The sequence below is a fragment of the Cygnus olor genome, chromosome 1 (genome assembly GCF_009769625.2).
Source record: "Cygnus olor isolate bCygOlo1 chromosome 1, bCygOlo1.pri.v2, whole genome shotgun sequence".
Classification (NCBI taxonomy): Eukaryota; Metazoa; Chordata; class Aves; order Anseriformes; family Anatidae; genus Cygnus; species Cygnus olor.
The window spans coordinates 104,508,632-104,531,737 of record NC_049169.1 but is presented as its reverse complement, the minus strand read 5'-3'; the positions used below and the strand labels follow the sequence as shown (position 1 = coordinate 104,531,737).

Here is a 23,106-nt window from a genome sequence, read left to right as displayed (position 1 = left end):
TTTGGGCCTATTTTCATTGGGAGCGTACAAGACAAGAAAGAGAAATATGAAGCAATTTCCTGCACAACACAGAGTCAACAAACTAAATTTGGTTCCCCTACATATTGTATTATGAATATCAGTGATTGCCAACAATTATTTTTTTCCACAATTAAACATTTTTATCATGTGACAGTTCAATTTTCATACAACAGATGTCAGCTACTGAATACTACTGAATATTTTTCTGCTAGCCCCCCCGCCCCCCCTTTGACTGGGGATGGGAGGAAGAGGTAGTTTTGAACAGTGCTTTTTCAAAGACTCTCTCCTGTAGAATGCTTTGAGGCATTTATCCTGTTATTTCCATCCTTGTTACATGTAGTTGATCACAGTATAAGTTTTTGCTGTAATGAATTAAATACATTAATGTCACCAGTTTGATATAGTTTCTGGATTGGTAGGAAAAGAGAAGGGAATGAATTAACATTGACACACAGAGCTAAGAAGAATCAGCCATAACTATGATAATAACGTGTGATAACTTTCCTCAAATATGTGGTGTTTTTTTTTCCTGATCTTTAAAGCCCATCATGAGTGGAATTTTGGCTCCGACAAACGCAGGAGGCAAAATTTTGCTTCTCTGGGAATCCCATTAAAAAGACAGGATAATATAGGGACTTGGCTAGCAGTGATTATTGATAAAAGCAGATAGATATATGTGCACATGTGATGCCAGAGAATAAAGATTTTTATGTTTGAGGGATACCCAGAGCACTCAGAGTAGGAGAGAATGAGGAATACAGGTGCATGTGGGGACACTGAAAAGAATCCATTGCTTGATAAGGTGCAAAGAAATGGAGATTAAAAGTAGAAGGTTGAGTGAAACTGAGTAAATTGTAAATAAAATGAAGAATATATTAAACAATTCTTAATAATTGTTTTACTTTATCAATGTTACATTTTGCCTTCAGATCACTCTACCACATTTGAGTTCTATACTACCACTTACCTCTTTTTTTGGAAAAACTCCAATCCTACCATGAGAAACATGGTTGTTTCCCTGAAATTTCTATAGTCTTGATGCCATCTCTGCATATAAGAAAGGGTATATAGAATTTCATCCACAAACATGAAATACAATTTTACACACTTCAGTGCTGAACATTCACATTAAGTGATTAGGAAACCCAGTAAGCTTGCGTGTGGGAAAAGTCAGTCTGAATCCCCCCTCCCTCAATGAAAGTAAGATTCTTAAATTCCTAAAATATTCCTAGATGAGATTTTTTTTTTCTTTAAACAGAATGCATTGCCATTTGAATTGAAAAGAACACAAGGCATTTTTGGAGAATCACAGTCAGAATTATGGGAATTGTTCCCCGCCCCCCCTCAAAAACTAAGAGGCTAATAGCCACTTTTCTTCTCTATATTATACTTAGTTATTTACTCAGAAAGGGTTAGAAAGCATTTTTATGCGCTAAAATTAAGTTTAAATTTCAGTGTAAGAAAGACAGAGAAAAAGCCTGAATACATTAATTTGGAAGTGACAAAAATCCAAAGTGTCTTGTTGAGTACTTCAGACCATGGAGATGTTTATATTGGAGCACAACATTTATTTACTGCATCACCATTTTATACAAAGTGACTACTGATACGCTTTACAAGAAAAAATGCTCTAAGGGAGAAAGGTGTTCTCGCGTCCATTTAGCAGCCAACTTTCAGTTGCACGTTAAGGACTAAATAAGTGACAAAATACCATAATACATAGCCACTTAAAGATTCAACACAAAGAGCATGAGAAAGGTTCCACAAAATGACAACTCCCTATACAGGGCAACTTGTGATACAAGTCTGTAGTTTCTCCAAAGATATCTGCCTCAAGAGCTAAAAAGGCGACATATATCTGCAGGGGAACAGATGATCTCCCTCACCCCCTCACTTAAAGCTAAGTCCAGGATTGTTACTCTACTTGTCTAACTGTATTGGGTTTAAGTGGCAAGGCCGTTCAGAAAATAGGAAGAAATTGAGCCTTGCACAGCCAAAAAAAACGCAACAGAAACCCTACTATGAGAGTCCCTTCCCCTCACCGTGGAGAGGGCATTTAAATGTAGTAGCATCTCCCGTAGGTCCTAAACCTGGTAAACAGAAATGACAAGTAAATATTTTTCACTTGGTTTGTTGAAGGGAAGATTACTCCCATAGATGGTCCTTCTGAACAAGCTGTTGGGACTTTCAAGCATAACAATGAGGTTTAAGTGGTGCACTGGAAGCTGCCTAGGATATAAATAACCCCTGTTCAGAGGCCTTAATGAAGAGTATCATGCAGAGTTGAAGCTGATGTAAAACCAGCTACAGAATTAGCTTTATATATGAGATGAAGTACTTTGGCAAATATAAGTCGTGGTTCTTTAGTATCTGGGATTTGCTCCTTTCTTCTTTCAAAGTTTTTGTAGGTAGCACAGAAGGAAAAATTAAATGCATAAGCTGGTTACATATGGTCTTGGCAAATGAAAGAACCTGGTGCTAATAAAAGAATGGGAATGGTTGCAAAAACAGCTGGAAGAAAAACACAAATGTGACCCTGATGCCTGTGACCCATTTCTGGAGATGCATAAGGCTGGCCTTAAGACTACTTTCACTCCTTCACTACCAGCACTTTCTGACTAGACAGTGCCAGTTGGCTCACGTGGTGCTAAATTATGAAATACTGCTAGTGACATCAAGACGTGTTAAGGAGTAAGGACAGGCTCGAATTTGACGTTTATCTGTGGCTCAAGTCATATCTGACCTTGGAATTACAGATGTGGAAGAAAAAAAAGCTTTATATCAACTGGTCAGAGAAGCTTTCCTGCAAATAAATGATGTTTCAGTAACTAGTTTCAACTTCTCAGGGTAAGACAAAAAGAAATGTGTTAAGATTAATTCTGATTATTCATAGTTATTTCACGTTACAGTTTCATTTACAGCATAAGAAATACTGACCTCATATTCTTCCATGTTTACTTCATCTGGTTTTATCATTTCAAGCTTAGCTTGAGCAACTTTCATTATGTTACGGCACCTTATGAAAAGCAACAAGAAATCATGAAAGATGGAAATTTGCAAAGGATATTATCCATACAAAGACAGCAACCTCATAGGCTATAGCCTTATGCAAAACAGTATAGAAACATTATGGAAAATGTGCTTTATAATATGCATTGTATAATCAGCAGGGGAAGGCATACTTTTGAAGTACATGTGATGAATGCTTGTGCTATTTAAAGAATTACTTCTTTTATTTTGCTAAATTGCCACATTACTTAGTTTTTCTTTCTAATTTAAATTTCAGGTGGCTTGAAGCTCCGCTATGTTTATTTTGCCAAAGTAAAATTAGAGGATTGGATTCAGAGATTTTACAACTGTCAATATGCAGAAATCAGACTAACATTCTCAACATTTCAATTTTTATGTTTTAAATAAGTGAATATATGGAATTTCAAGCATAAGAGACATGGTCTTGTTTTCAGATAAGTTACCCATCTATTCTGTTGTCCCTTTTTAAGACTTTGCTCTCTACTGCTGGCCTTTAGGCCACTGAAGAAACACAGATTTCATTTCAGTGTTTCAAAACAAGGTACAGAGAACTGTGCGCAATCATGAGCAACACTGAGCATTTTTCCTTACTTCATATAATAAAAACCTAACTTCTTGTTTATTCTTTTTAATAGAGATTTTTATAAAGATTTTTTTTTTAATATATAAAATTGTTCTTCCATACATTTTATACTTTCAAGCTATTAACTAGACGATGAAGCCAAACACACACACACTGTTCTTACCTCTATTATACACCCTATCTGAATATAAAGTAGCATCTTTACACATCACAGAACACTCACAAGCACAGGAAGTGGGACATGCTGCTCTTATTACCTTTCATCAAAGCTAAGATTGTGATCTCCAAACTGCTCCAGTAACGTTCTCTCAATTATCTTCTTTGGTGCCTGGTTTTGGATGAAGTAAACAATTGCATGACGCAAACGATAATCACATTCAGGTGGTGGATCCTCCTGGGCTAATTTTAGCAGTCGTGCATATTCCAATTTAATTGCCTAAATAATTTTAAAAATAGATATTATTCTTTGTCGCTTTTAACTCAAACTTCACCAACACTAACAGAATAATTCCCATGGACACTTGGCTACAAAATCACTTTTAACAATCCCACCCACCAAGTCTAAATTACAAAAAAACAGACAAATATAAGGTTGTTCCCCTGCTAAAGCTGACAAAAATCCAGGTAGACCTTTATTTCAGAAACAATCCCAATCTTGCTCTACATCTTCCTGATGAAGTGAAGTTTCTTTAAGCATATACAGTCTAAAAGCAGTATAATATTTCAGACATTTTACTGAATTAAATTTTCTAAAATCTCCTAAGGTCAAAAACTACCCCTAATACATGGCTGAAATGCAAATACATAAATAAAACACAATCTACATAAAGTTCAATGAACATGTATGGTTTTGAAAACGTTACGTCAGAATGGAAAATGATGTACAACAAAAATCAGACTGTATGATCTCTAAAGAAAACACTTTGATATGATTAGTATCAGCCTCCTATAGGGCAGGACGGACTCCTCACTGAATATTTTAGATAAACTTTAGAGGTCATCAGAAGAGTTTAGTTTGCCAGCATATTAGATTTTAATGAACCACATCTGTTATGTTCACTAGATTTTACTCACTGAAACTATAGAGCATGAATAAGAGTAACAAGAAAAAAGACAGGTGACAAATCTTAGTGTGTTCCATAATTTCTGTCTCAAAATATGGAGGTGATCAAATTGCTGGCTAACACTACGTATCAAGTTGCAACACGAGTTAACGCATAAGCAGTTTCAATGCGATATACAGCCAAAATAAAGCTCCAAACCATCCAGAAAAATACCCTGTTTAAAATTCTAAATTGCTTTAAGTTAAAATACCTAGCAGCAGCAGAAGCATTTTCTTGATACTTAACTCTTGGAAATTTGGGCTGCTATCCTCTACCAAGAAACCTTGTGATTCAAGACTAAACACATGGGTAGGATACTATTCATACAGGCCTAAACAGATAATATGTGGAGAACCTTAGAACTTAAGAAAACGTTCTGCATTAACATTTTTAAATACTAATCATATGCATTATCATTAAAAAGGAGGTTTGGGAGAACCAATACGTATCAAAAGCCACAGATAGAGTTTTTATTACCTTATATGATAAGACATTCTACCATTAGCAAACCAACATGGATAACTATGCAATTAAACCCTCTTTAGTGGGGTAGGCTAGAAGCAAAAAGCAATTGCTATTTTGCATTTGATTCTTCAGAGAATTATTTAGAAACGGGAAAAATGCAACACGAAACTTAGATTTTCATATACATATTAAGCAAAATTTAAAATGCTATGCTATAGATTCGTAAATCCTATATGCAAAGGAAGATCAACACTATTTATTTAAACTGGATATAGGAAAAAGGGGTGGTAGAAAGAAATATCATAAGCTTTACTTTTCTCACAGAGAATGTTATATATATAAAGATCTTAAGGCAAACATACTACAAGGAACTGCCTATAAAGTTTAGAGAAGGACGACAGCAAGAGGTCATTGATCAATAGACGTCTTAGTTGGTTTGTATTAGTTATGTCTGAAGTCTGAGATCTAAAGAGGGAATCAAACTTTGGCAATAACAACTCATATCAAACAGGTTCTACCTGCATTACACCAAAACAAGGACATCATAGAAAACAACCACAATCTTTTATAAACACTAATTTTATAAAAAAACAAACACATGAAAAAACAGAGTATAAGAAATATCACAGAAGCTTCTACAGTAACACGGGATTTCACCTGATACATTTCAAAATATGAAATCTGGTACTAAGTAGAATCACTTCATCCACAAACATCCATACTAATGTATTACTCAAAAAGCAAAGCATGTTCCACCAGTTCTAAGTTGCTTCTAACAGGAGTCAGCAGAAAATGAGAAAGGAGACTTTCCTACCCTACAACAATTTAGTTTTAATAACATTTTCTCAAAGACAAATCTTGTCTCCCCCCCCCCCCCATGTCGACATAAAAATGTTTAAGCATTCAAAAGTAAAAAGATAAAAAAAAAAAAATCAACTGAGCATTTCTTTGATAATTCCAAAGAAATTATTATTTTTATTTTAATTTTGATCAGAATTCCTATTTTGTTTTTAAACTCACCAAAATACTCTTCACATTAAAAAAAATTAAAATAAAATAATGTAATTAACCTTTCTGGTAAAAAGTTTGATTTGATCAAATGAGTACTTTTTTTTTTGTAATTAAAAAATGAAGCTTTTCATTAAGTGAGAAATTTGAAAACATAGCACTGAATCGCAAGTAAAACGTATGTCATTAAACAAAGGCTATGGCAGGTGTCTCTCCATTGCCTGAGTGCAGTCATGACAACCGAGTCCAGAGACAACCATGGAAACAAATGCAGTATGGTCTGGTCATAACACTTGTCAAAATATCCATTTAAAAATAAATAACAAAAAAAAAGAACACGAGATTTCAATTCCCTTACCAAGAGACTAAAAAGTTTTTTGTTTTGCTTCATTTTTGTATTTTTAATGTTTTCTTTCAGTGTAACTGAGCCATAAAAATTAAATAGGAAACAGAATGCTACTCAAAGGCAAGCAAGAAACTCTCCCCCACATCACCACCCATAAAAAATCTCATTTGAGAGGATTTTACATCATGTCAAAGAAATTCCCTTGCTAATACTCTGAAAATTCAAAAGATTATGAGCTAGAAATGCTCAGAACTTTGTTCATTTAAGAAAACTGATGTATTTTTTAAATCTAGTATCATACTGAAGACTAACAACCACAAAGAGCCTCCCATCCAATTCCTAGTAATAAAACACTGCATAAATAAACAATATTGACATCAACGAAGTTAAAAGAAAGTGAATTGGATTTACTAAAAATCTTTTAAGGAAGACAAAACAAGAACGTTTTTTTTGAAATAAACAAATAACTAAACACTGAAGTCCCTTAATGAAAACACTGATGTCCCAAACCGCCTAGTGAAGGCATGCTTTTATGAACAGGGAAAAAATACATATTCTTATTGATTACAAATCCAGGTTTCAGGTTATTTGCTACTAATATTGAAAAGGTAAAATGCATGAAGGTGTATAGTTTACTAATATCAAGGCAGCATACTGCTAAATCAAGATTGAAACAGCTATAGATATTTCTTCCTAAAAAAGTATATAATTTAGAAATATCTAAATGGAGGACTGATGCCATAGAAGAGCACTTATAAATGCTGGAACAGTCTTAATACACAAAAGGTGGGGTGAGAAGGTATGTCTAACAAGTCAGAGGAGAAAAAGTTGAAAATGTTAGTTGTACCTTAAAGAACCCTGCTTCTGGCCCACACCTGTCATAAACATTCCTGGCTTTACCTATAGCCATGATAATACCTTGCATGTTCGGGGTCAGCATGACCTGCCATAAGGGATTTAAGGTAAAAGTTTGGAATGATTAATATTTTAATGATTAAATTCAATATGCTTTTAGTCTCATGCAAGATAAAAAGCAACTTAATGCATGCATACATTGAAATGGCACTTTCAATACAAGATCTGTTGTGCGTATTCTGCAAATCAAACATGGCACGTGTATATATGTTTACCACAACAAAATATAGTTAAAGGAAGCTTAACAAAAACTGAACAATTGTGTCAAATACAATTTAAAAATTACATGGTCAAAACTTCCCAGAAAAGGAACATGCATCATTCAGCATTAGCATCCATCAGAAATTGTGTACGGATGGAGTGCTACCTCGAGAACTCATGGCCACCAAAGGGTAAAATAAACTGTTACAAATAGAAAAATCACCCAATCACACTTTATATATATTATACTAAAAATATAATAAACTACACTGCCTGTATTTTATACATACTTCAACATCAAAGTAGGGACCCAAATGCTGCAAATACAATTGGTCCCCGAAGCATTTGCAGACAAATACTTAAAATTAAACCCAAAACATTTAACAAACACAACACCAAACATAACACACACATCTCACTGCTAATCACATCAATTACATACAAACAATTTGATACTTTTAGGTTACCCAGAAAGGCCTTTCCCCTCTGTTATCTGTGACCAAGGCAAAACACTCACTCCCTCCCAGCCCAAGGTCTAGCTAGCACCCCCACTGGCACAGCAACAAAAGCTGGCCTTTAAGAACAGAAGATGAAGAGCCCTAAACTCTCCAGAAGAGTTTCCCGACACATAAAAACAGCCTTAAAAAAGCAAATGTGCTTACAAAAGAAACAGGCAAATGAGGAATAAAGTTAGCATCCTCTACAAAAAACAGTGGCATGTGGGCAACAATGCCAATAATAATAATAATAATAAAGGCAGGTCATTAGATGAAGCTAAATCTTCCCATCTTTAAAGGTGGAGACTGCACGTTGGTGGAAAACCGAACTCAGTGAGATGATATCATTTAAATTGTTTTATTCCCCATCCCACACTCCTCATCGCTAGTGCTCATACAGGACAGAATGACCAGAAATACCCATTTGCGCAGGGAGGCAAAAGCTCCCTGCAGCCTACCAAGAACACATGCCCAGACACCCGAGAATTGGGGCTACACCAACTCTATCCCCAGCCAAAACTAAGATGGAATAAGCAGTGTCAAGGCAGAACAGTTTGATGCCCTGGCAGTGCTGATTTCTGTTGCCAAAATCAGCCAGAAGAAAATATTGTCTCCTGGGTTAACATGGGTCTAGCATCTGTTTCTCAAGTGGTACCAGGTACACTCCCCCACCCTGTGCCGGAATTGGGAAAAAGCAATTTCTTTTTTTTTTTCAGCTTCAGAAATAGTCACTTCCTACAGCCATATATATCAGTTTCAGGTTATTTCCACGGATAATTTAATCCTTGAAGTCTAAAAAGCTTAACCTGAGCAAATAAGAGATAGGACTTGAACGTTAGCTTTATTGGACTGACAAGAAAGCACAAACATTAAGAACATCATTCACTATCCCAACTTTTTTTTTTTTAAATAATGCAATAGTCCACAATCTATCACCAGCATTTCAAAGGCTACCTGACCTAACACAAACATTCAGCTTCCACAGCTAAAAAGACAAATATACCTCCAGTGTAAACAGTACCATGCAAAGCGTGCCCAATTAGAGTAGCTTGTGCTTTCCTTTCATACTTCATTACAAATTAAGACATTGTTACGGTTACAAACTGCTAAGCATTTAGTTATGCAGAAATCTGTTAGGTGTCACGATGTGCAAACATGCCAAAAATTCTCATCAGGCAGCACAAGAAAGCACCGAGTAGGAGCGGTGCACACAATTGCAATCAAATGTACCTCATCGTCATAACCCCCCTCCTCTGACTCAATCACAAAAGTCCCTACATCAGGGATCGCCACCTCTACAACTCGCTGGTTAGGAGCTGGTGGAGCTGGGGCATTACCAGAGCTCTGCAGAAGAAAATCATTATCAGTACGTGTGGGGAGGGGAATCACAAAATAGAGAAAATCAGAGAGACGCAAACTAACAAGCCGATTAAGTAAAATCAAGCGTGCTGCTGAAGTTCTGAAAAAATGATAAATATCACTTATATTCTCTAATTACTCATACTTTACTTTAAGCAGTACATTTTAAAATTAGGGCATAATTTTACAAAAAGGTTTCATTTTTCCTTTATTCACTAATTACATCTTCATAGGCCAGTACGCCAGTACTACAATTCTGTAGCATCCATAACAAATTTAAAGCAGTTGTTAAACGTTGAGTCTGTGAATCACTGTTTCTTTTCATTTTAGTAATTTTGGGTGGAATATAACTGAGATATCTGAAGAATTCATACTAAGGGATGGCAGCAAGCCAAAGGCTAACATTTTCTGATGCACTGAAAAAAAAATACAAAAAGGCCTCTAGCAATTAAGGTATATGAAAGAATATTTGAAGGTGCAGTACACTCACCAGGCTTTTTTTTTTTTTTAATAATTACACTTAAAATCAAGGGAAGATTATGTTAGTCATTGAAACTCTTGTTATGTTGAAGTAAGCTTTTAAACAACTGAGATGATCTCAGCTACTGCAGTCTGTCATTTTATAATCACCGGTTTACACCACTTGCAGAACTTCAACCTTCTCTCTAATCTAAGCAATCACAGAGTACAGAAAGAATGCTGTGCTGCTGTTCTGCAGTTATTACAATGGCTTTATTTTTAAACAAAGATTCCAGAAACACATAGTATCTATTTACAACCAGCATTGTATAAATACAAAGAAAGACTGTGCAGAGAAATAAATAAATAAGAACAAAGGTCAGAAAATGGACACAAATGATCATGTGGTGAGCAACCTACAGTCCTGTTTGTTTTATGTCCTGATGTTGTTTTTCCTTCTTCCAAAATGGACAAACAAAAAGTGGAGGAAAGAGATGTGGCTGCATGTCAGAATGCAGATGGAAGTACAATAATTAAAGAGGGCTGATACACTGAGAAGGAAGCACAGTTCTCTCCACGTTAAATTTGGGTACACAGAGGGTAGCTTTTACACACTGATAGAGTACCCTCAGATTAGTCGGAAATTGGCTTTAGATTTGAACAGTAGAAGAACATTTGTTTCTAAGTAAGAGAGTTTGTGGGATTGTGGTTTGTATTTGTGTTGTTGGTTTTGTTTGTTTTATTTTACTTTTACTTTTAAATATTTCATCCCCCTTGATGCGGTACAACGCAGTGGAAATTGGAATAATTGGAAAAAGGAAACCTGTCTCTGTCTCACTAAGCCTACCATGACGTTTCCCAGTCACTGCCCTGTAAAGCCCTAAGGCCGACGACTGTGCAAAATGCCTAGCCTAAACAAAAACACTTGATCCATGGAATCAGATTCTTCCACATCCCACCGGGATGGATGCCCACAGACTCTAGAAAGAGGATTAGCATCGGGCAAGACACTTTGTCATGACTTGGACATCATCATAGCTACTCCCTCCAGTGGAGGTAACTCATATTAAAGCAGGCTCCCCCTTAGCTGGTCTGTGCTCTGAGAACTCAAGTCAAATTTGCAGCAGCCTAAATTGTTAGTGGCAGGGCACCTTTTCATAGGTGGTTAGCTTCCGTGTTGGTTTTGATTTAGATTTAGCAGAGAAAGTATGCTTCTCTGCTCTCCTGACACCACAGGAGAGAGGGATGGAATACACTCCAGGTCTAAGGGTCAACACCTTGTCACATCATTTTCAAAGGCTTTGAAAAGACCTTCCTGTTGACACCAAAGTTATTTGGGGCTAGACTGCTTCTGTTTTATGAGGATTCATACCAGAATTTAGGATTATACTTGAAATTTTGCACATACCTAAATTGTTCATATCACTAGTGGTTACTTGTGGTACTTTAAGAAGGTATTATGTTAGTCACTGAAACTCTTGTTATGCTAAAGTAAGCTTTTAAACGACTGAGATGATCTCAGCTACTGCAGTCTGTCCTTTCATGTACATTCTGCATGTTTCATCCTTAGGGATATGGTTCCAAGGCAGATTAATACATTGCTTTAAAGGAATTTGTTTTTGTGTCAAATACAATCATCTATATACCCACAGGGAAGCAAAAAAAGGTATTTGATGAAAGAAAAAACTGTTAAATATTTGTTTCACTAATAGCTCATGAAGCAGTTAATTTCCAATTCTTCTCAGTATTTGCGACATGAAAACAGTATCACTCAACACTAATTCTTATAAACATTTTAACATATGCATCTGATTAATCACAATTTTCGTAAACTTCTGAATTTGCACTAAAACTACAGAACAGGGTTGAACTAAGAGTTTTATTATACTACAAATTTTCTTGACCATTTTTGAGCTTCCCTCCATAAACATAATGTTTAGAAAAAACTCGTTTTTGAAAGCTATTTTAATTTCCATAGATCTTTCAAGAGAACTCAATTATATTCTCAAATTTCTCCGATAAAAATTATGATATTTAAAGTAGCATTTTTCAAGTCTTTTACATGGAATGTCAGTGTTTACACCTCAGAATAAATGGAACCATCTAATGGTTTGAAAAGATTATTTGATGGTGGGCATGAACATGTGATTGCCATTTGAACGATATACTGTACTCTTGACAAGTACTTGAATCACACAGAGTACATCTACCGTACTGTTATTCTTCTATTATGCTCATTAACATAGCACATACTTTCTGGATGGACTTTTAGTGTTGGACATTCCCTGAAGAACAAAAATTATTTGTTCAAAGCTTTTCTCCCCCCCTTTTAGCAGCTATCATCCTTTCCACTTGCAAAATAAAACAAAAAGAGGTATTTCAAGCTTCAAAATATCCTCACCGTATCCATTATAGCTTCAGGACCTCTATCTTCTTGTTCAGCTAAAGCTTTATTGATCGCTTGTACAGAATCTTCTTTTAAGTGCTTTGAAAGATCAGTTCTTGATGGCTGCTCTAAATATTCTGGTTCTCCTGCTTGAACTTAGTGACAGAAATAAGATAACAATTCCATATGTTAACAGAAGCATGAATTTTGAATTGATTAATTTTATTTGGATCACTGTCTCATAGGTAAGGTAACCCACACAGAAGATGCAGGGTAGGTCACATCCTTTAGAAATCCAACTTTATGGCAGCCTGTGTCTCAGCACATTATGAGCTCTTTCACATAAATGGACTCATATTTTTACATTAGGAACAATAGGCCTGTCCTGTCTAGACACCCATTAAGGATTGAGTGAGGGGTGTTTATCAATCATATGAGGGACAACTGAGAGCAGAGATTCTGCTTAGACTTTTAGTAGTATATAGATCCAATATATGGAACAATCTACACTTGACTTCCAGATATATTTTTACTTTGTAAAATAATCAATACATCATATTCTTCTGACTTAAGGGAAATATCAAAGTCTCCTCCCCCACACTTGGGAGCAATAAAATTGATTAGCATAACAAGAGCAAATTTTGGCAGACATATATATATATATATATATATATATATATACACACACATACACACACACACACACATTTGGTATATGCCCTTACTAATAAAATAACTAAAACTAGTCTCAAAGCATTTACAAAGTCAAAACATATAGAAGATAAAGTTCTTATATTTCACGTAAGAGAAACATGCTCAAACTGAATGACTCAAATACAACAATGAAAACATCTGGACAGCAGCTTCACTATACAAATCCATCATGTAACCTTTCATATAACATATGTGCAACCTTCTGCAATGGAGGAAAAAGTGGATGTGACCTAAGACACAATAGGTTTACCTGTGTAAAAACAGGCATATTACTTATAGGCAGTTTGCCAAACCCGAAACAACGAACCAAAACAAAACAAAACAAAAACAAAAAAAAATGAATTTTGTAAAAGCTAAGCACAAAACTGGGAAGAAAAAGGCAGAAGTATAAAATGCAAAAAACTCAGATTAAACTTCAAGTGCAGTTACCTTGGCCAAGTAAATAATTATAATTTAAGATTACACAAATTAACAATTCTTCCTTTCTTAAGAGGCAAAAAAATATTCCCAAACCAATGAGTTTTGTTTCTACTTCTTTTACAAACAGATAGAAGAAGCTAACCTGGTGCAGGTGAGGGTGCTGGTGCCCTGGGAATCTGAGATAGCAACTTTTCCTGCTGTGCCTTCTGAGCAAGTTCTGCATCCCATTCTTCTAGTTCTTTTTCAAAACGTTTATTGTCTTCCTTGACATAATCCCTTAGATCAGAAGGTAGTGTGTCCATTCCTAGAAGTATCTGTCCCGTTTCTTTATTAAACTCCTCTGTGGTAATATAAAATTTATATTTCAGAAAAAGAAAAATTTTGAGAAATAGATATATATGTTCAATTGCCTTAAGTGAATTACTGAACACATGCAATACAACACCAAATCTCCCAAACTGTCTTACTGTCTTAACTTTTCTCATCATCTATTTGGCACTCATCATCTATTTGGCACTCCTCTGCTACTAGAACATATTGCTATCGCTCTTTCAATCTTTTGATTACAAATTCTTGGGCATCATCATGTCATAGCTACTTTGAAAGATGAGCCTTTGGGCCTATGAACACCCTATGATTCTGATCATTCAAAGCAAAGTTGCACACACACACAAAAAAAAAACAACACAGTTTTATTAGTGCCATGTGGAACTGGAAACAATGCAACCCCTCAGAAGAAAAGGGGAAGGAAAGTGGGCCTATATGGAGGCACAAAGTCAACTGATAAGAATACCATCTACATGAAGTGACCTTCCTTTTTGCTTTGAGAACAGTCTCTGCAATAGCATACCAAGTCCTGGGGGATCAATCAGTGGTAACTGTCCCCCCAGAAAGCAGGCCTCCAATTTAGAGGAAGAGCCACGCTAGAGGGCTCATAAACCCTATGGCTGCAAGTCCACTATTAATCTGACAGTCTAGAAATGTCAAGGTTAGTATCAGTTCCCATCTAAAAACAGAACAAATGCCCACTCTAGCTTTTTGCCCCTGTGAATAGAAAGGAACATGGAAGTTTTCAACTGTTTGTTACTGAATCTGGCCATTTTCAGTCAGTCCCCTAGCCACTGTTAACAGAGTCTATAAAACTTGCTAAGGGCCTTCCCACTCTCACCACACATGTCCTTTTGAGCCTTTCTGTGTAGTTATATTACTACACAATCTGAAAAATAAATAAATAAATAAATAAATCCATATATTTCTTTGGTTTAATGTGTGGTTGGGAAGGCTAAGTTATTCATATTTTAATATATTGCACAAAGCTTCACGTTTTCATCTTTCCAATAAAGTTCATTCGAGTTCTGAAGCTTATGAAGAAAAGCTATGTGAGGATTTTAAGGTCAAGAGTCACTTTTGCATTTTCATATTTCTGCTCTATTCTTCAGTGAGATAACACCTCCAAAACACTGAACATGTGATGAGACGGCTAAAATGTTTACAAATTAGCCAGCTTAGTTACTTTTGCTCTCTTAATAATGCCAAAACACTGGCATTATCTTTATTAATCTGAAATTTGAAAAGAAATCATTTCATGTGTGAAAACAATTTGACTGACAGTTATGAATATAAATAGAGTTTTTAATAATTCTTAAAACCATTTCAAAAATCTGGAAATCCATCTGAAAAAATCTTTCTTTGTCAATGTACTCAGCTATTCTATATCATGCTGAAAACATAACCATAACATTACCTTGTATCAAGTACTGTTCCTTATCATTGATATACATTAAACAGTATGCACTGGCATTCCTGTAACCACCAAAAGAGTCCCGTTCCAACTCTTCCCAAGTTGACTTTGTCACAGAAATGTCATTGTACTTCATCCATCTGTTCTGATGGTGGTCATAAATATATGCCCAGTAGTGTCCTGCGTTAGCTTGACCTTCATGAACTAGCACAGCATGTAATCTATAAGGAACCTAAATAAAAAAAAAAAGTAAAAAAGTCAAACTCTTCTCGTCAGCATTTAGTTCTGTCTACCCGCCATAATTGCTACGTTAAAAGTAACAAAAATCAACAGAATCAAAATATGACAGAGAGGCAAACCAAAAAGGTAAAACTAGCAAATCACTAAGCAAAATGACTTTGAACTACTGAAGCTACTATAACTAGTCACAAGAGATCTTAGAAAGCATTAGCGAGTCTGCAGCATAAATGTCTACTTTGCTATCTTTACTGCCAAGTAGCCTCTTTTCTTAATTCCTTAATATTCTTACTTTCCTTGTATCTCCAAAAACCCCTCAATATGTCAGCCTTGAGCATCTGTGATGTGCTCCAGTCCTGACCTGGTAACTTAGTACTGAAGTTTGGTAAGACATATGTAAATTCAAGCTAACAATAGCAAATAAAAAGTACAGTATTTAAATGACTTTATTTAAAGGAATATCTCATATCCGAATACCTCATTTTCCAAAAGGTAAAGTTCTTCTAGTGTTAATCAATGTATGAAAACTACAACTGTTTTTCCAGTATGTTAAATGTATCAGTAAAAACATTGCTAAGAGAAGGCTGGAAGAAAAGGAAAATAATTTCCAGGACCGTGTAAAAAGTATCACAAGTTACATGTGTTCACTGGCAAGTAAGAGGAATGGAATACTTAGCTCCTACTTAAGTAGTTTTAAATTTGAAGAAAAAGAGCGAAGCAGAGTGAGTGCCTCCTTACTTATATTTTAAAAGCATCTTAGTGATTGACCCATTTTAACCTGCTGAAACAGGACATGCAACAGAAAACTGATTTTCCCTCATATGCCTGACTGATAGCAGCTTAGCTAGGATGTAAAACCTAAAACCATCTTTTACTGCTATAACAGTCCGTACTGTAGATGAAATGTCTACTTAACAAGTTGTAGTGAATATTTGTTTTAAATGTGATTTAAACACCACAGTAATCAGTATCCATAAATATATGTGCAACTATGACTTGACAAACTCTTTCAAGTTATTCTTAACCTGATCTTTCAGATGATATGCAAGTACTGAAGATTTTGCAACCTCCGTTGAACTGTAAAGCTGGGTGACGGCACAGCAGCTGGAATCAAACAGACTCTTATCCCAGATACCAAACTGCACTATAAATCTTCAAACACAAGAAGTGTATACAGAAGAAATCCTAGCAAATCCTTAAATCTGAATATGCTGGGGGTTTTTAACATCTTATCAAACCAGCATGAAAGCCTTCTTAAAATGATGGCAAGTCCATGCATATGCATATATTTTATATACATATATACATATACATATATATATATATATATATATATGCAGATCCTGATTAAAAAAGGTAAATGAAGTCTCTTCAGATTTCAACAACAAAATTTTCTCACTGAAAAATAGAACAGTACAATAGTACAATCCCAGGTGAATTCAAATCCTTTTACTGAAAGCCATGATAACTGGGTCAGCTTGGAAGTCCCTATCCTTTCCTCCAGCTCTGGAGGGCTGGCTGTCAGAGTCACCCACGCAGTTTCCAGGAATGTCCCCCCCAGAGTCTGTGGCTGAGACACAGGCAAATTCAGTGCCGACAGACATTTCTTATGATAATCCATTATATCAACAGCAATTAAAGGTCCAGGGCAACAGACAAAGTAAATAGTCTGCAGTAAGCTCCATAGCTTATATTTACTACTCATGAAACAGAAATGGAACTTCACCACCCTCTTCATATGCAGTTACAGAACAGATTCATCAGAGCAACAACATGAAACAAAAAGAACATCCCCTAAACCAAAATAACAACCTGGTAGAAAAAGTTATGAGAATCAGAATGGCATCCTTCCAACGGCAACATGACAAAGAGTACTTCACTGTGACATAAAGCATTTCATTCACATGTGCACCACTGGCCAGCTTAGTATTTTAAGTACACCAGGACGATTGCAAACAACAAATTTTTAGACAACCAACATCTTCAAATCACACTTATGATGTCTTCACTGATTATATAACTTTACCCCATCCGGTCAACAGTGAACTTGCACGTTATAGGTATGAACATCAAGAACAGTGTAAGGGCTATCAGTGTAAGCTATCAGTCTAAACAACTGCACTGAATAGTCACTGCAGCAATCCTCTTCAGCATCACAAGCTACCTTACACATATTTTTTTCCCCTTCTGGTTTCCACATTACAGACTTAAACGGAAGTCAATGTTCCTTCTTCATGAAATGCACAGTAACCTAATATGGAAGTTCATGGAAGGAGGAAAAGAAGAGGGGAAATAAATAAGCATTTGATGGAATCTCTTCATTCAGGAGGATGAAGAAAAATACAAATTTCAGGAATATCTGTCATAAGAAGGGATCATTTAGCTTCTGAACCTGTCTGAAATAACAGACAAAGTGAAAGCTGCCCTTCTGCAGCTCAGCTGTTTTTGTCTTTATGGGTACTTTGGCACAACAGGAGAGAGGCAGGTGTATACAGCTGTATCCTTTCTCCTGCCTACCTCTGCATCTGAGCAACTGGATAGCTTAGTATTGCCCCATTCCCCGGGAACAGATTCACAGTATTGATCATTTCCTCTAAATGATACAATTGCAGGAACTAAAAGCTTTTCTTTTGTGAGTCAATAAGATCTGGGCACATAAAATTAGACTTTTTAAGGAGAGTATTTATATTTGCAGAATACTTCCTAGTGTTTGTATGAACTATTTAAGAAGTTCTTTATCTTCTCCTTGTGTCCTCCTTTGATTCTAAGGAAACTACAGATATCCTTTCTCCCTTGTCAAAAAACATTCCCTAAGAATAACTTAACAACAGACGTCACTACTTTAAGGCATGGCACAGTAATTCCCTCTACAACACTATATACTGTCTTTATCTTCTCCATTTCTGTTTTCTCCTCTTTCAAAACAAAACAAAAATCTAATCTATATTGTACAAATCTGTACTAGGAAAAAGTGTTTTACTAAGTAATCTCCTTTTTCCAGTGTAACGATTGCTGACTATTATCTTAGTCAGCTATAGGAGGAATATATCCAGATGTATTTCCTCCTATAAACACATGAGCCAACAAAGGCTAGCTATGTGAATGTGAAAACAATAATTACTTCATTTTAGTGCTAGATGATGTAGCCTGTAGCCTTCCTGTTATAACAAGCATTGATGAAAAAAAGCCTGCCAGCAGCAAGCTTAAAGAATGCCATCTAGGCCAGTCTGCCTGGAACTCTTAACATCAGAGTTCAGCTGCCACGAACTATCACAAGCCAAGTACAAAATGAAACAGTACCTCAAGGAAAACTAAGCTGAACAGATCTTACTTGGAAGGAAAATAACTCTTTTTACTTTCTGTTAGCAACAGAGGAAGTAAGCCTTAACCTTAAAACCTGTCTCAGTGAGCAAACATGAGTATGTGAACATCAGAAATACTGCAGGAGCCACAACTCCAGAATAGAGCATTCTAAAACTGCTGTTTAGATTACAGAGCATGTGAATCTCCCCAAAATGCACATCAGCCCAAAAGTCAAGGTTGTGATGAATATTAAATATAGACATAAAAAAAAAAAACACACACACACACACACACACACAAAACCAAAGAAAAAAAATCCAAATCCAAGAGGGTCACACTGGCATTACTAGCTATTAATTAAAACCTGAAGCCTTGAGTTTGCAAGTCTTAGTATGGAGGCTGCAATATACAATGGCAAATAAACATCAAGTATAAGGTATATAAAAATAATAGTTTCTTATGCCTAATGTATTGTCACCTTAAAGGCATTAGACTCCCAAGTGATAAGGTCAAATTGGGGGTGAGAAAATTTTATAGTTGGATTAAAACTTTAGTTCTGAATTCAAATCAAAAGAACTGATCAGAGATGGAACTTATTTTGGCTTTTCATCATGAAGTTGCTTAAACTTAAGCATGGTGCATGTTATATCTGTCTCACATCACCCGTAAAATATTGTAATTGTCTTTCCTCTGACTGTGCATAATTAAAAGACTTGCAAAACCTATAATGATTTTCCAACGAAATTTCTCAAGCCACTGTATGTAATAGTTGTATACTTGCTCTCTTTTTCAAGCATCTAAGAATTTTAATAGAAGTGACAAAAAACATCTATTATTTGATGCAGAAACTGTACTTACTTGGACCATTGTTTTGTCAGAGTACATCAATTCAATTGTTCGATGTATTCTAGCTATACTTTCTTGTAAATCTAAAAGGAAAAAAAATAAGAAAAAATCTCTTCCATGATGCTGTATAAATGTGCAGAAATATATCTTTATTTTTTCTTGTTAAAGGCTCAAACAAGGGTACATTTCACATATGATGCATCTGTTTACCTACCTATAGGCCAAATGCTGAATTTCAGATGAGAAAGCAGACAATGATTTGTGATCCACTGTTGCTCATTTCCTAGAACTCAACCAATCCCACCCATGCTGGAACAACTACTTACATGGTTTTCCTCAGGGCATCAAAATGGACTATAAGGTCTACCCACTCCAAAAAGCCTTTGCTCAGAAATTCACTGAATTCTCCCTCATTGAAGGGGCCACTCTACCCTAAACACCTCTGCAGATCACCAAGTCTAGGCCTAGCCCAATATCACACTGACAGCTAAAATGCATTTGCAAATGGTCCTTCAGCATCGATCCCACTTCCATTTTGCTCTACGCTCCCCCAATACCTTGCATGCAGAAACCTTTGTTGAAAAAGCTGTGCTAAACTAAACTCAATGCCGTTTGCATCTTCAGTCAATATACCTCCAGTCTACTAAGATGTATAACTGACTTACATTCCTATATGCTAGAGATAAGTTCAGAAGTACGAAAAACAATTCAACACACACATGCACATTAAGGCTACTTCCCCCCCCCCCCCCCCCCCCCCCCGCTTCCCATGTCCAGAAATCCTTTCCAAATGTGGCTACACTCTCCAGTTTGTGCCAATACCTCTAGTGTCGTTTTCTACTTCAGTCCTCCAGCGATGTAGACAGCCTTCTAGGACGGAAAGCTCTTCCTCAGTGATGTGCCTTGGTGCTGGATGCATTGGCAGGTCAGGAGGAATTCGTGATTGTGTGAATGGTTTATGTATTACTGATCTTTGTACAGGAGATGTGCTTGGAACATCTGAAGAGGAAGGCCCCTGCTGATCTATTGTGCTGCATTCATTCGAAACATGAAATACCAAAATTGAATCATCACATACACATACTAAACGCTGCACTATAAAAACAAGCTTTTAATCTGAATACAAAAAAATTAATGGTAATTTCCTACAGAGCAATCCAAGAGAAGTACCTAAAATATCAATATGAAAATTACTACATAACTCCTGAAAACTTTGTGGTATACCACATTAGTACAATAACAACTTTGGTTACTATTATCATAAATAAAGGAATTGGATCGGTCAAGTCACAATTTACTTTACTTGAAATGCTATTCAACACCTTCAGATAATGTCACACAATAAAAACAATAAAAGAGACTCTAATATTTATGGCTTACTGTGAATTTAGCACTAAACTTGTTCCAAGCAAGTCGTGTAATTCAAACACTAAAGTGGCCAACTTACAAAAATTCTATAAGAGCAGCAGAATATTAAAAATGAAAATCTGTTACATGTTTTTCTCCTCTTATCAACAAGATGGCATACATGTAATCCAAGGCGTAACATGAATCTGCAGACCTTCCTAGCAAGCCACTGTTTATTTACTTTGGGTATGGCACCACGATACAGCCTGAGGAACCTGAAGTCTTCTGTAGTTCAGAACATTGTCAGAACATTAAGAGCTTAGTGTCACTCCTCAAAATGTGTTCACACTTCTACAGGTTGACAAAAGTTGTAATGCTTGAATTTTTACAGAACAAACTTTCTATATAGGAATCTGAACAAAGTATAGAACTTCTGATATTGTACGTCATGCAATCAATGACAACTTAAAAGCATTTCTTTTCTTATCAGTCATCAGTAGATGTATATAGGCATTCTATCAGTAATGCATTTGAAATCTTTTAAAAGCTTCTTAGACTTATTTACTTCACTTCACCAAAGTACAAAATATAAATATCTTGACTGAACCAGAGCCCAGCTTCCTGAATGCAATATAAAAAGTTCTGTTATAAATTGTTAGTATTCACCTAGTCAAGACCTATCCTAATTTGCACTCTATTTTATTAACCATTACTAACAGTTACTAACTTCAGTAATGAAGAAAAAGAACTTTCTTAGACATTTATCTCCCTAATGCTTTGGCTACTGTGAATTTAAAGTCAGGCTGTTAAGTTCTTGACAATCTCAATCAGAAATGTAAGAGGAGCAAAGTAGAAAAAAGAGCAAAAATTAAAAAAGTCTACACCAGAAACCTGAAAATTCTGCAGCACATACACGCTGCCCAAATTCAGATTCTTAAAACAATATAAGCCACCTGGGAACTAGTAACGTCATCAGATACTGTGTTTATTTGGAAATGTAGATATCCTTTCAAGTAAGCAAAGGACAACGACCTGCTGTTTAAAAAACTACACAAGTTTTGATGTTCAGGACCATCAAGCACTATAGTTCTTGTGTTTCATTTGAAAATGGTAGTTCTCCACCTAAAGAAGTTCTTATAAGCACATTAGACAACCCCAGATTATTAACTTTTTGTCTTTATTTATTTTTAAGTCTGTCATGATGAAAAATATTTCTAGGGAGAGAGCAGAAATCGTACACTATAAGCCTTAGGAGATGCCTAGTTGTATCAATCCAATGAATGAAAGAGATTTCTTCCCTTCTCTTTCAGCTGTTGGGTTTACACTGAACAGATCACCTGTGTCGCACCCTAGAAGGAGAGTTGGGAGGCAGCCCTTACCTGGGTGAGGTCTGGGCAGGCAGCGTCCCACTGGAGGGGGCACTAGCACCCAGGTCATCCACTGGAGATGTGCACACTGGTTTGCTGGAGGCAAACTCCAAGGCATACTGCAGGACATCTACCAAGGGGAATCGTTTAGGACCAGAACCATAGCTTAAATATCTGTTAACCATAAAATGTATTAATGCCATCACTCACATATACCAAAAAAAATTAAAAAATAATAAAAAAATAAAAATCAAACAAACAAAACAGATTTTTTCTGGTTGACTGCAATTAAGTAAAGCAAGTCTTTCCCAGCAAGTTTCATAAACCACAACTATCATGCTTAAACAGTTTCCAAAGGAAACAATAAAAGAAGAGAGATACAGCAGTGAAATTGACAGCAAACAACTACACAAAATGTAGAGTTGAAAGGAGTTATGCTGTTCTACATAGCCCATAACATTATTTCCATTTACCCTGGGAACAATTATCTATAGTACCGTTCTAATCTCTGTTGTAAAACCATGAGATACTCTTTGAGTCTCTTGATTTCATCCCGTTTAATTCTTGTTATTTCTCTGTTTTTGTGCATATACCTGTAAAACATGAAAGTTACATCAGCTCATATAATTAGAACACTGAAAACAAGGTCTGTACTCATCAGCAATGACACTTAGTGCTAAAATCAAAAAACAAAGAAAAAAAATTCACTCTCCAAAACTTGTTTTACCTACAACATATCAAGCAATGGAACAGACCTG

The 23,106-nt window shown here is 35.8% G+C and overlaps 1 protein-coding gene across 4 annotated transcripts in view; it reads right to left on the bottom strand.

The window, feature by feature from the left end:
* USP25 (ubiquitin specific peptidase 25) overlaps positions 1–23,106 on the bottom strand; it is a 92,374-nt gene that overhangs the window by 5,254 nt on the left and 64,014 nt on the right. For 2 of the 4 annotated variants that reach the window (XM_040575982.1, XM_040576002.1), the window contains 12 exons: positions 22,846–22,941; positions 22,361–22,522; positions 20,457–20,665; positions 19,647–19,717; positions 15,252–15,480; positions 13,650–13,847; positions 12,389–12,528; positions 9,400–9,513; positions 7,404–7,499; positions 3,892–4,070; positions 2,959–3,037; positions 989–1,068 (listed from right to left, as the gene is read on the bottom strand). In XM_040575982.1, the coding sequence (XP_040431916.1) occupies positions 989–1,068; positions 2,959–3,037; positions 3,892–4,070; positions 7,404–7,499; positions 9,400–9,513; positions 12,389–12,528; positions 13,650–13,847; positions 15,252–15,480; positions 19,647–19,717; positions 20,457–20,665; positions 22,361–22,522; positions 22,846–22,941 (1,653 nt within the window). The remainder of the gene's footprint in view (positions 1–988; positions 1,069–2,958; positions 3,038–3,891; positions 4,071–7,403; positions 7,500–9,399; positions 9,514–12,388; positions 12,529–13,649; positions 13,848–15,251; positions 15,481–19,646; positions 19,718–20,456; positions 20,666–22,360; positions 22,523–22,845; positions 22,942–23,106) is intronic. The other 2 variants (XM_040575988.1, XM_040575994.1) reach the window with 2 other exon arrangements.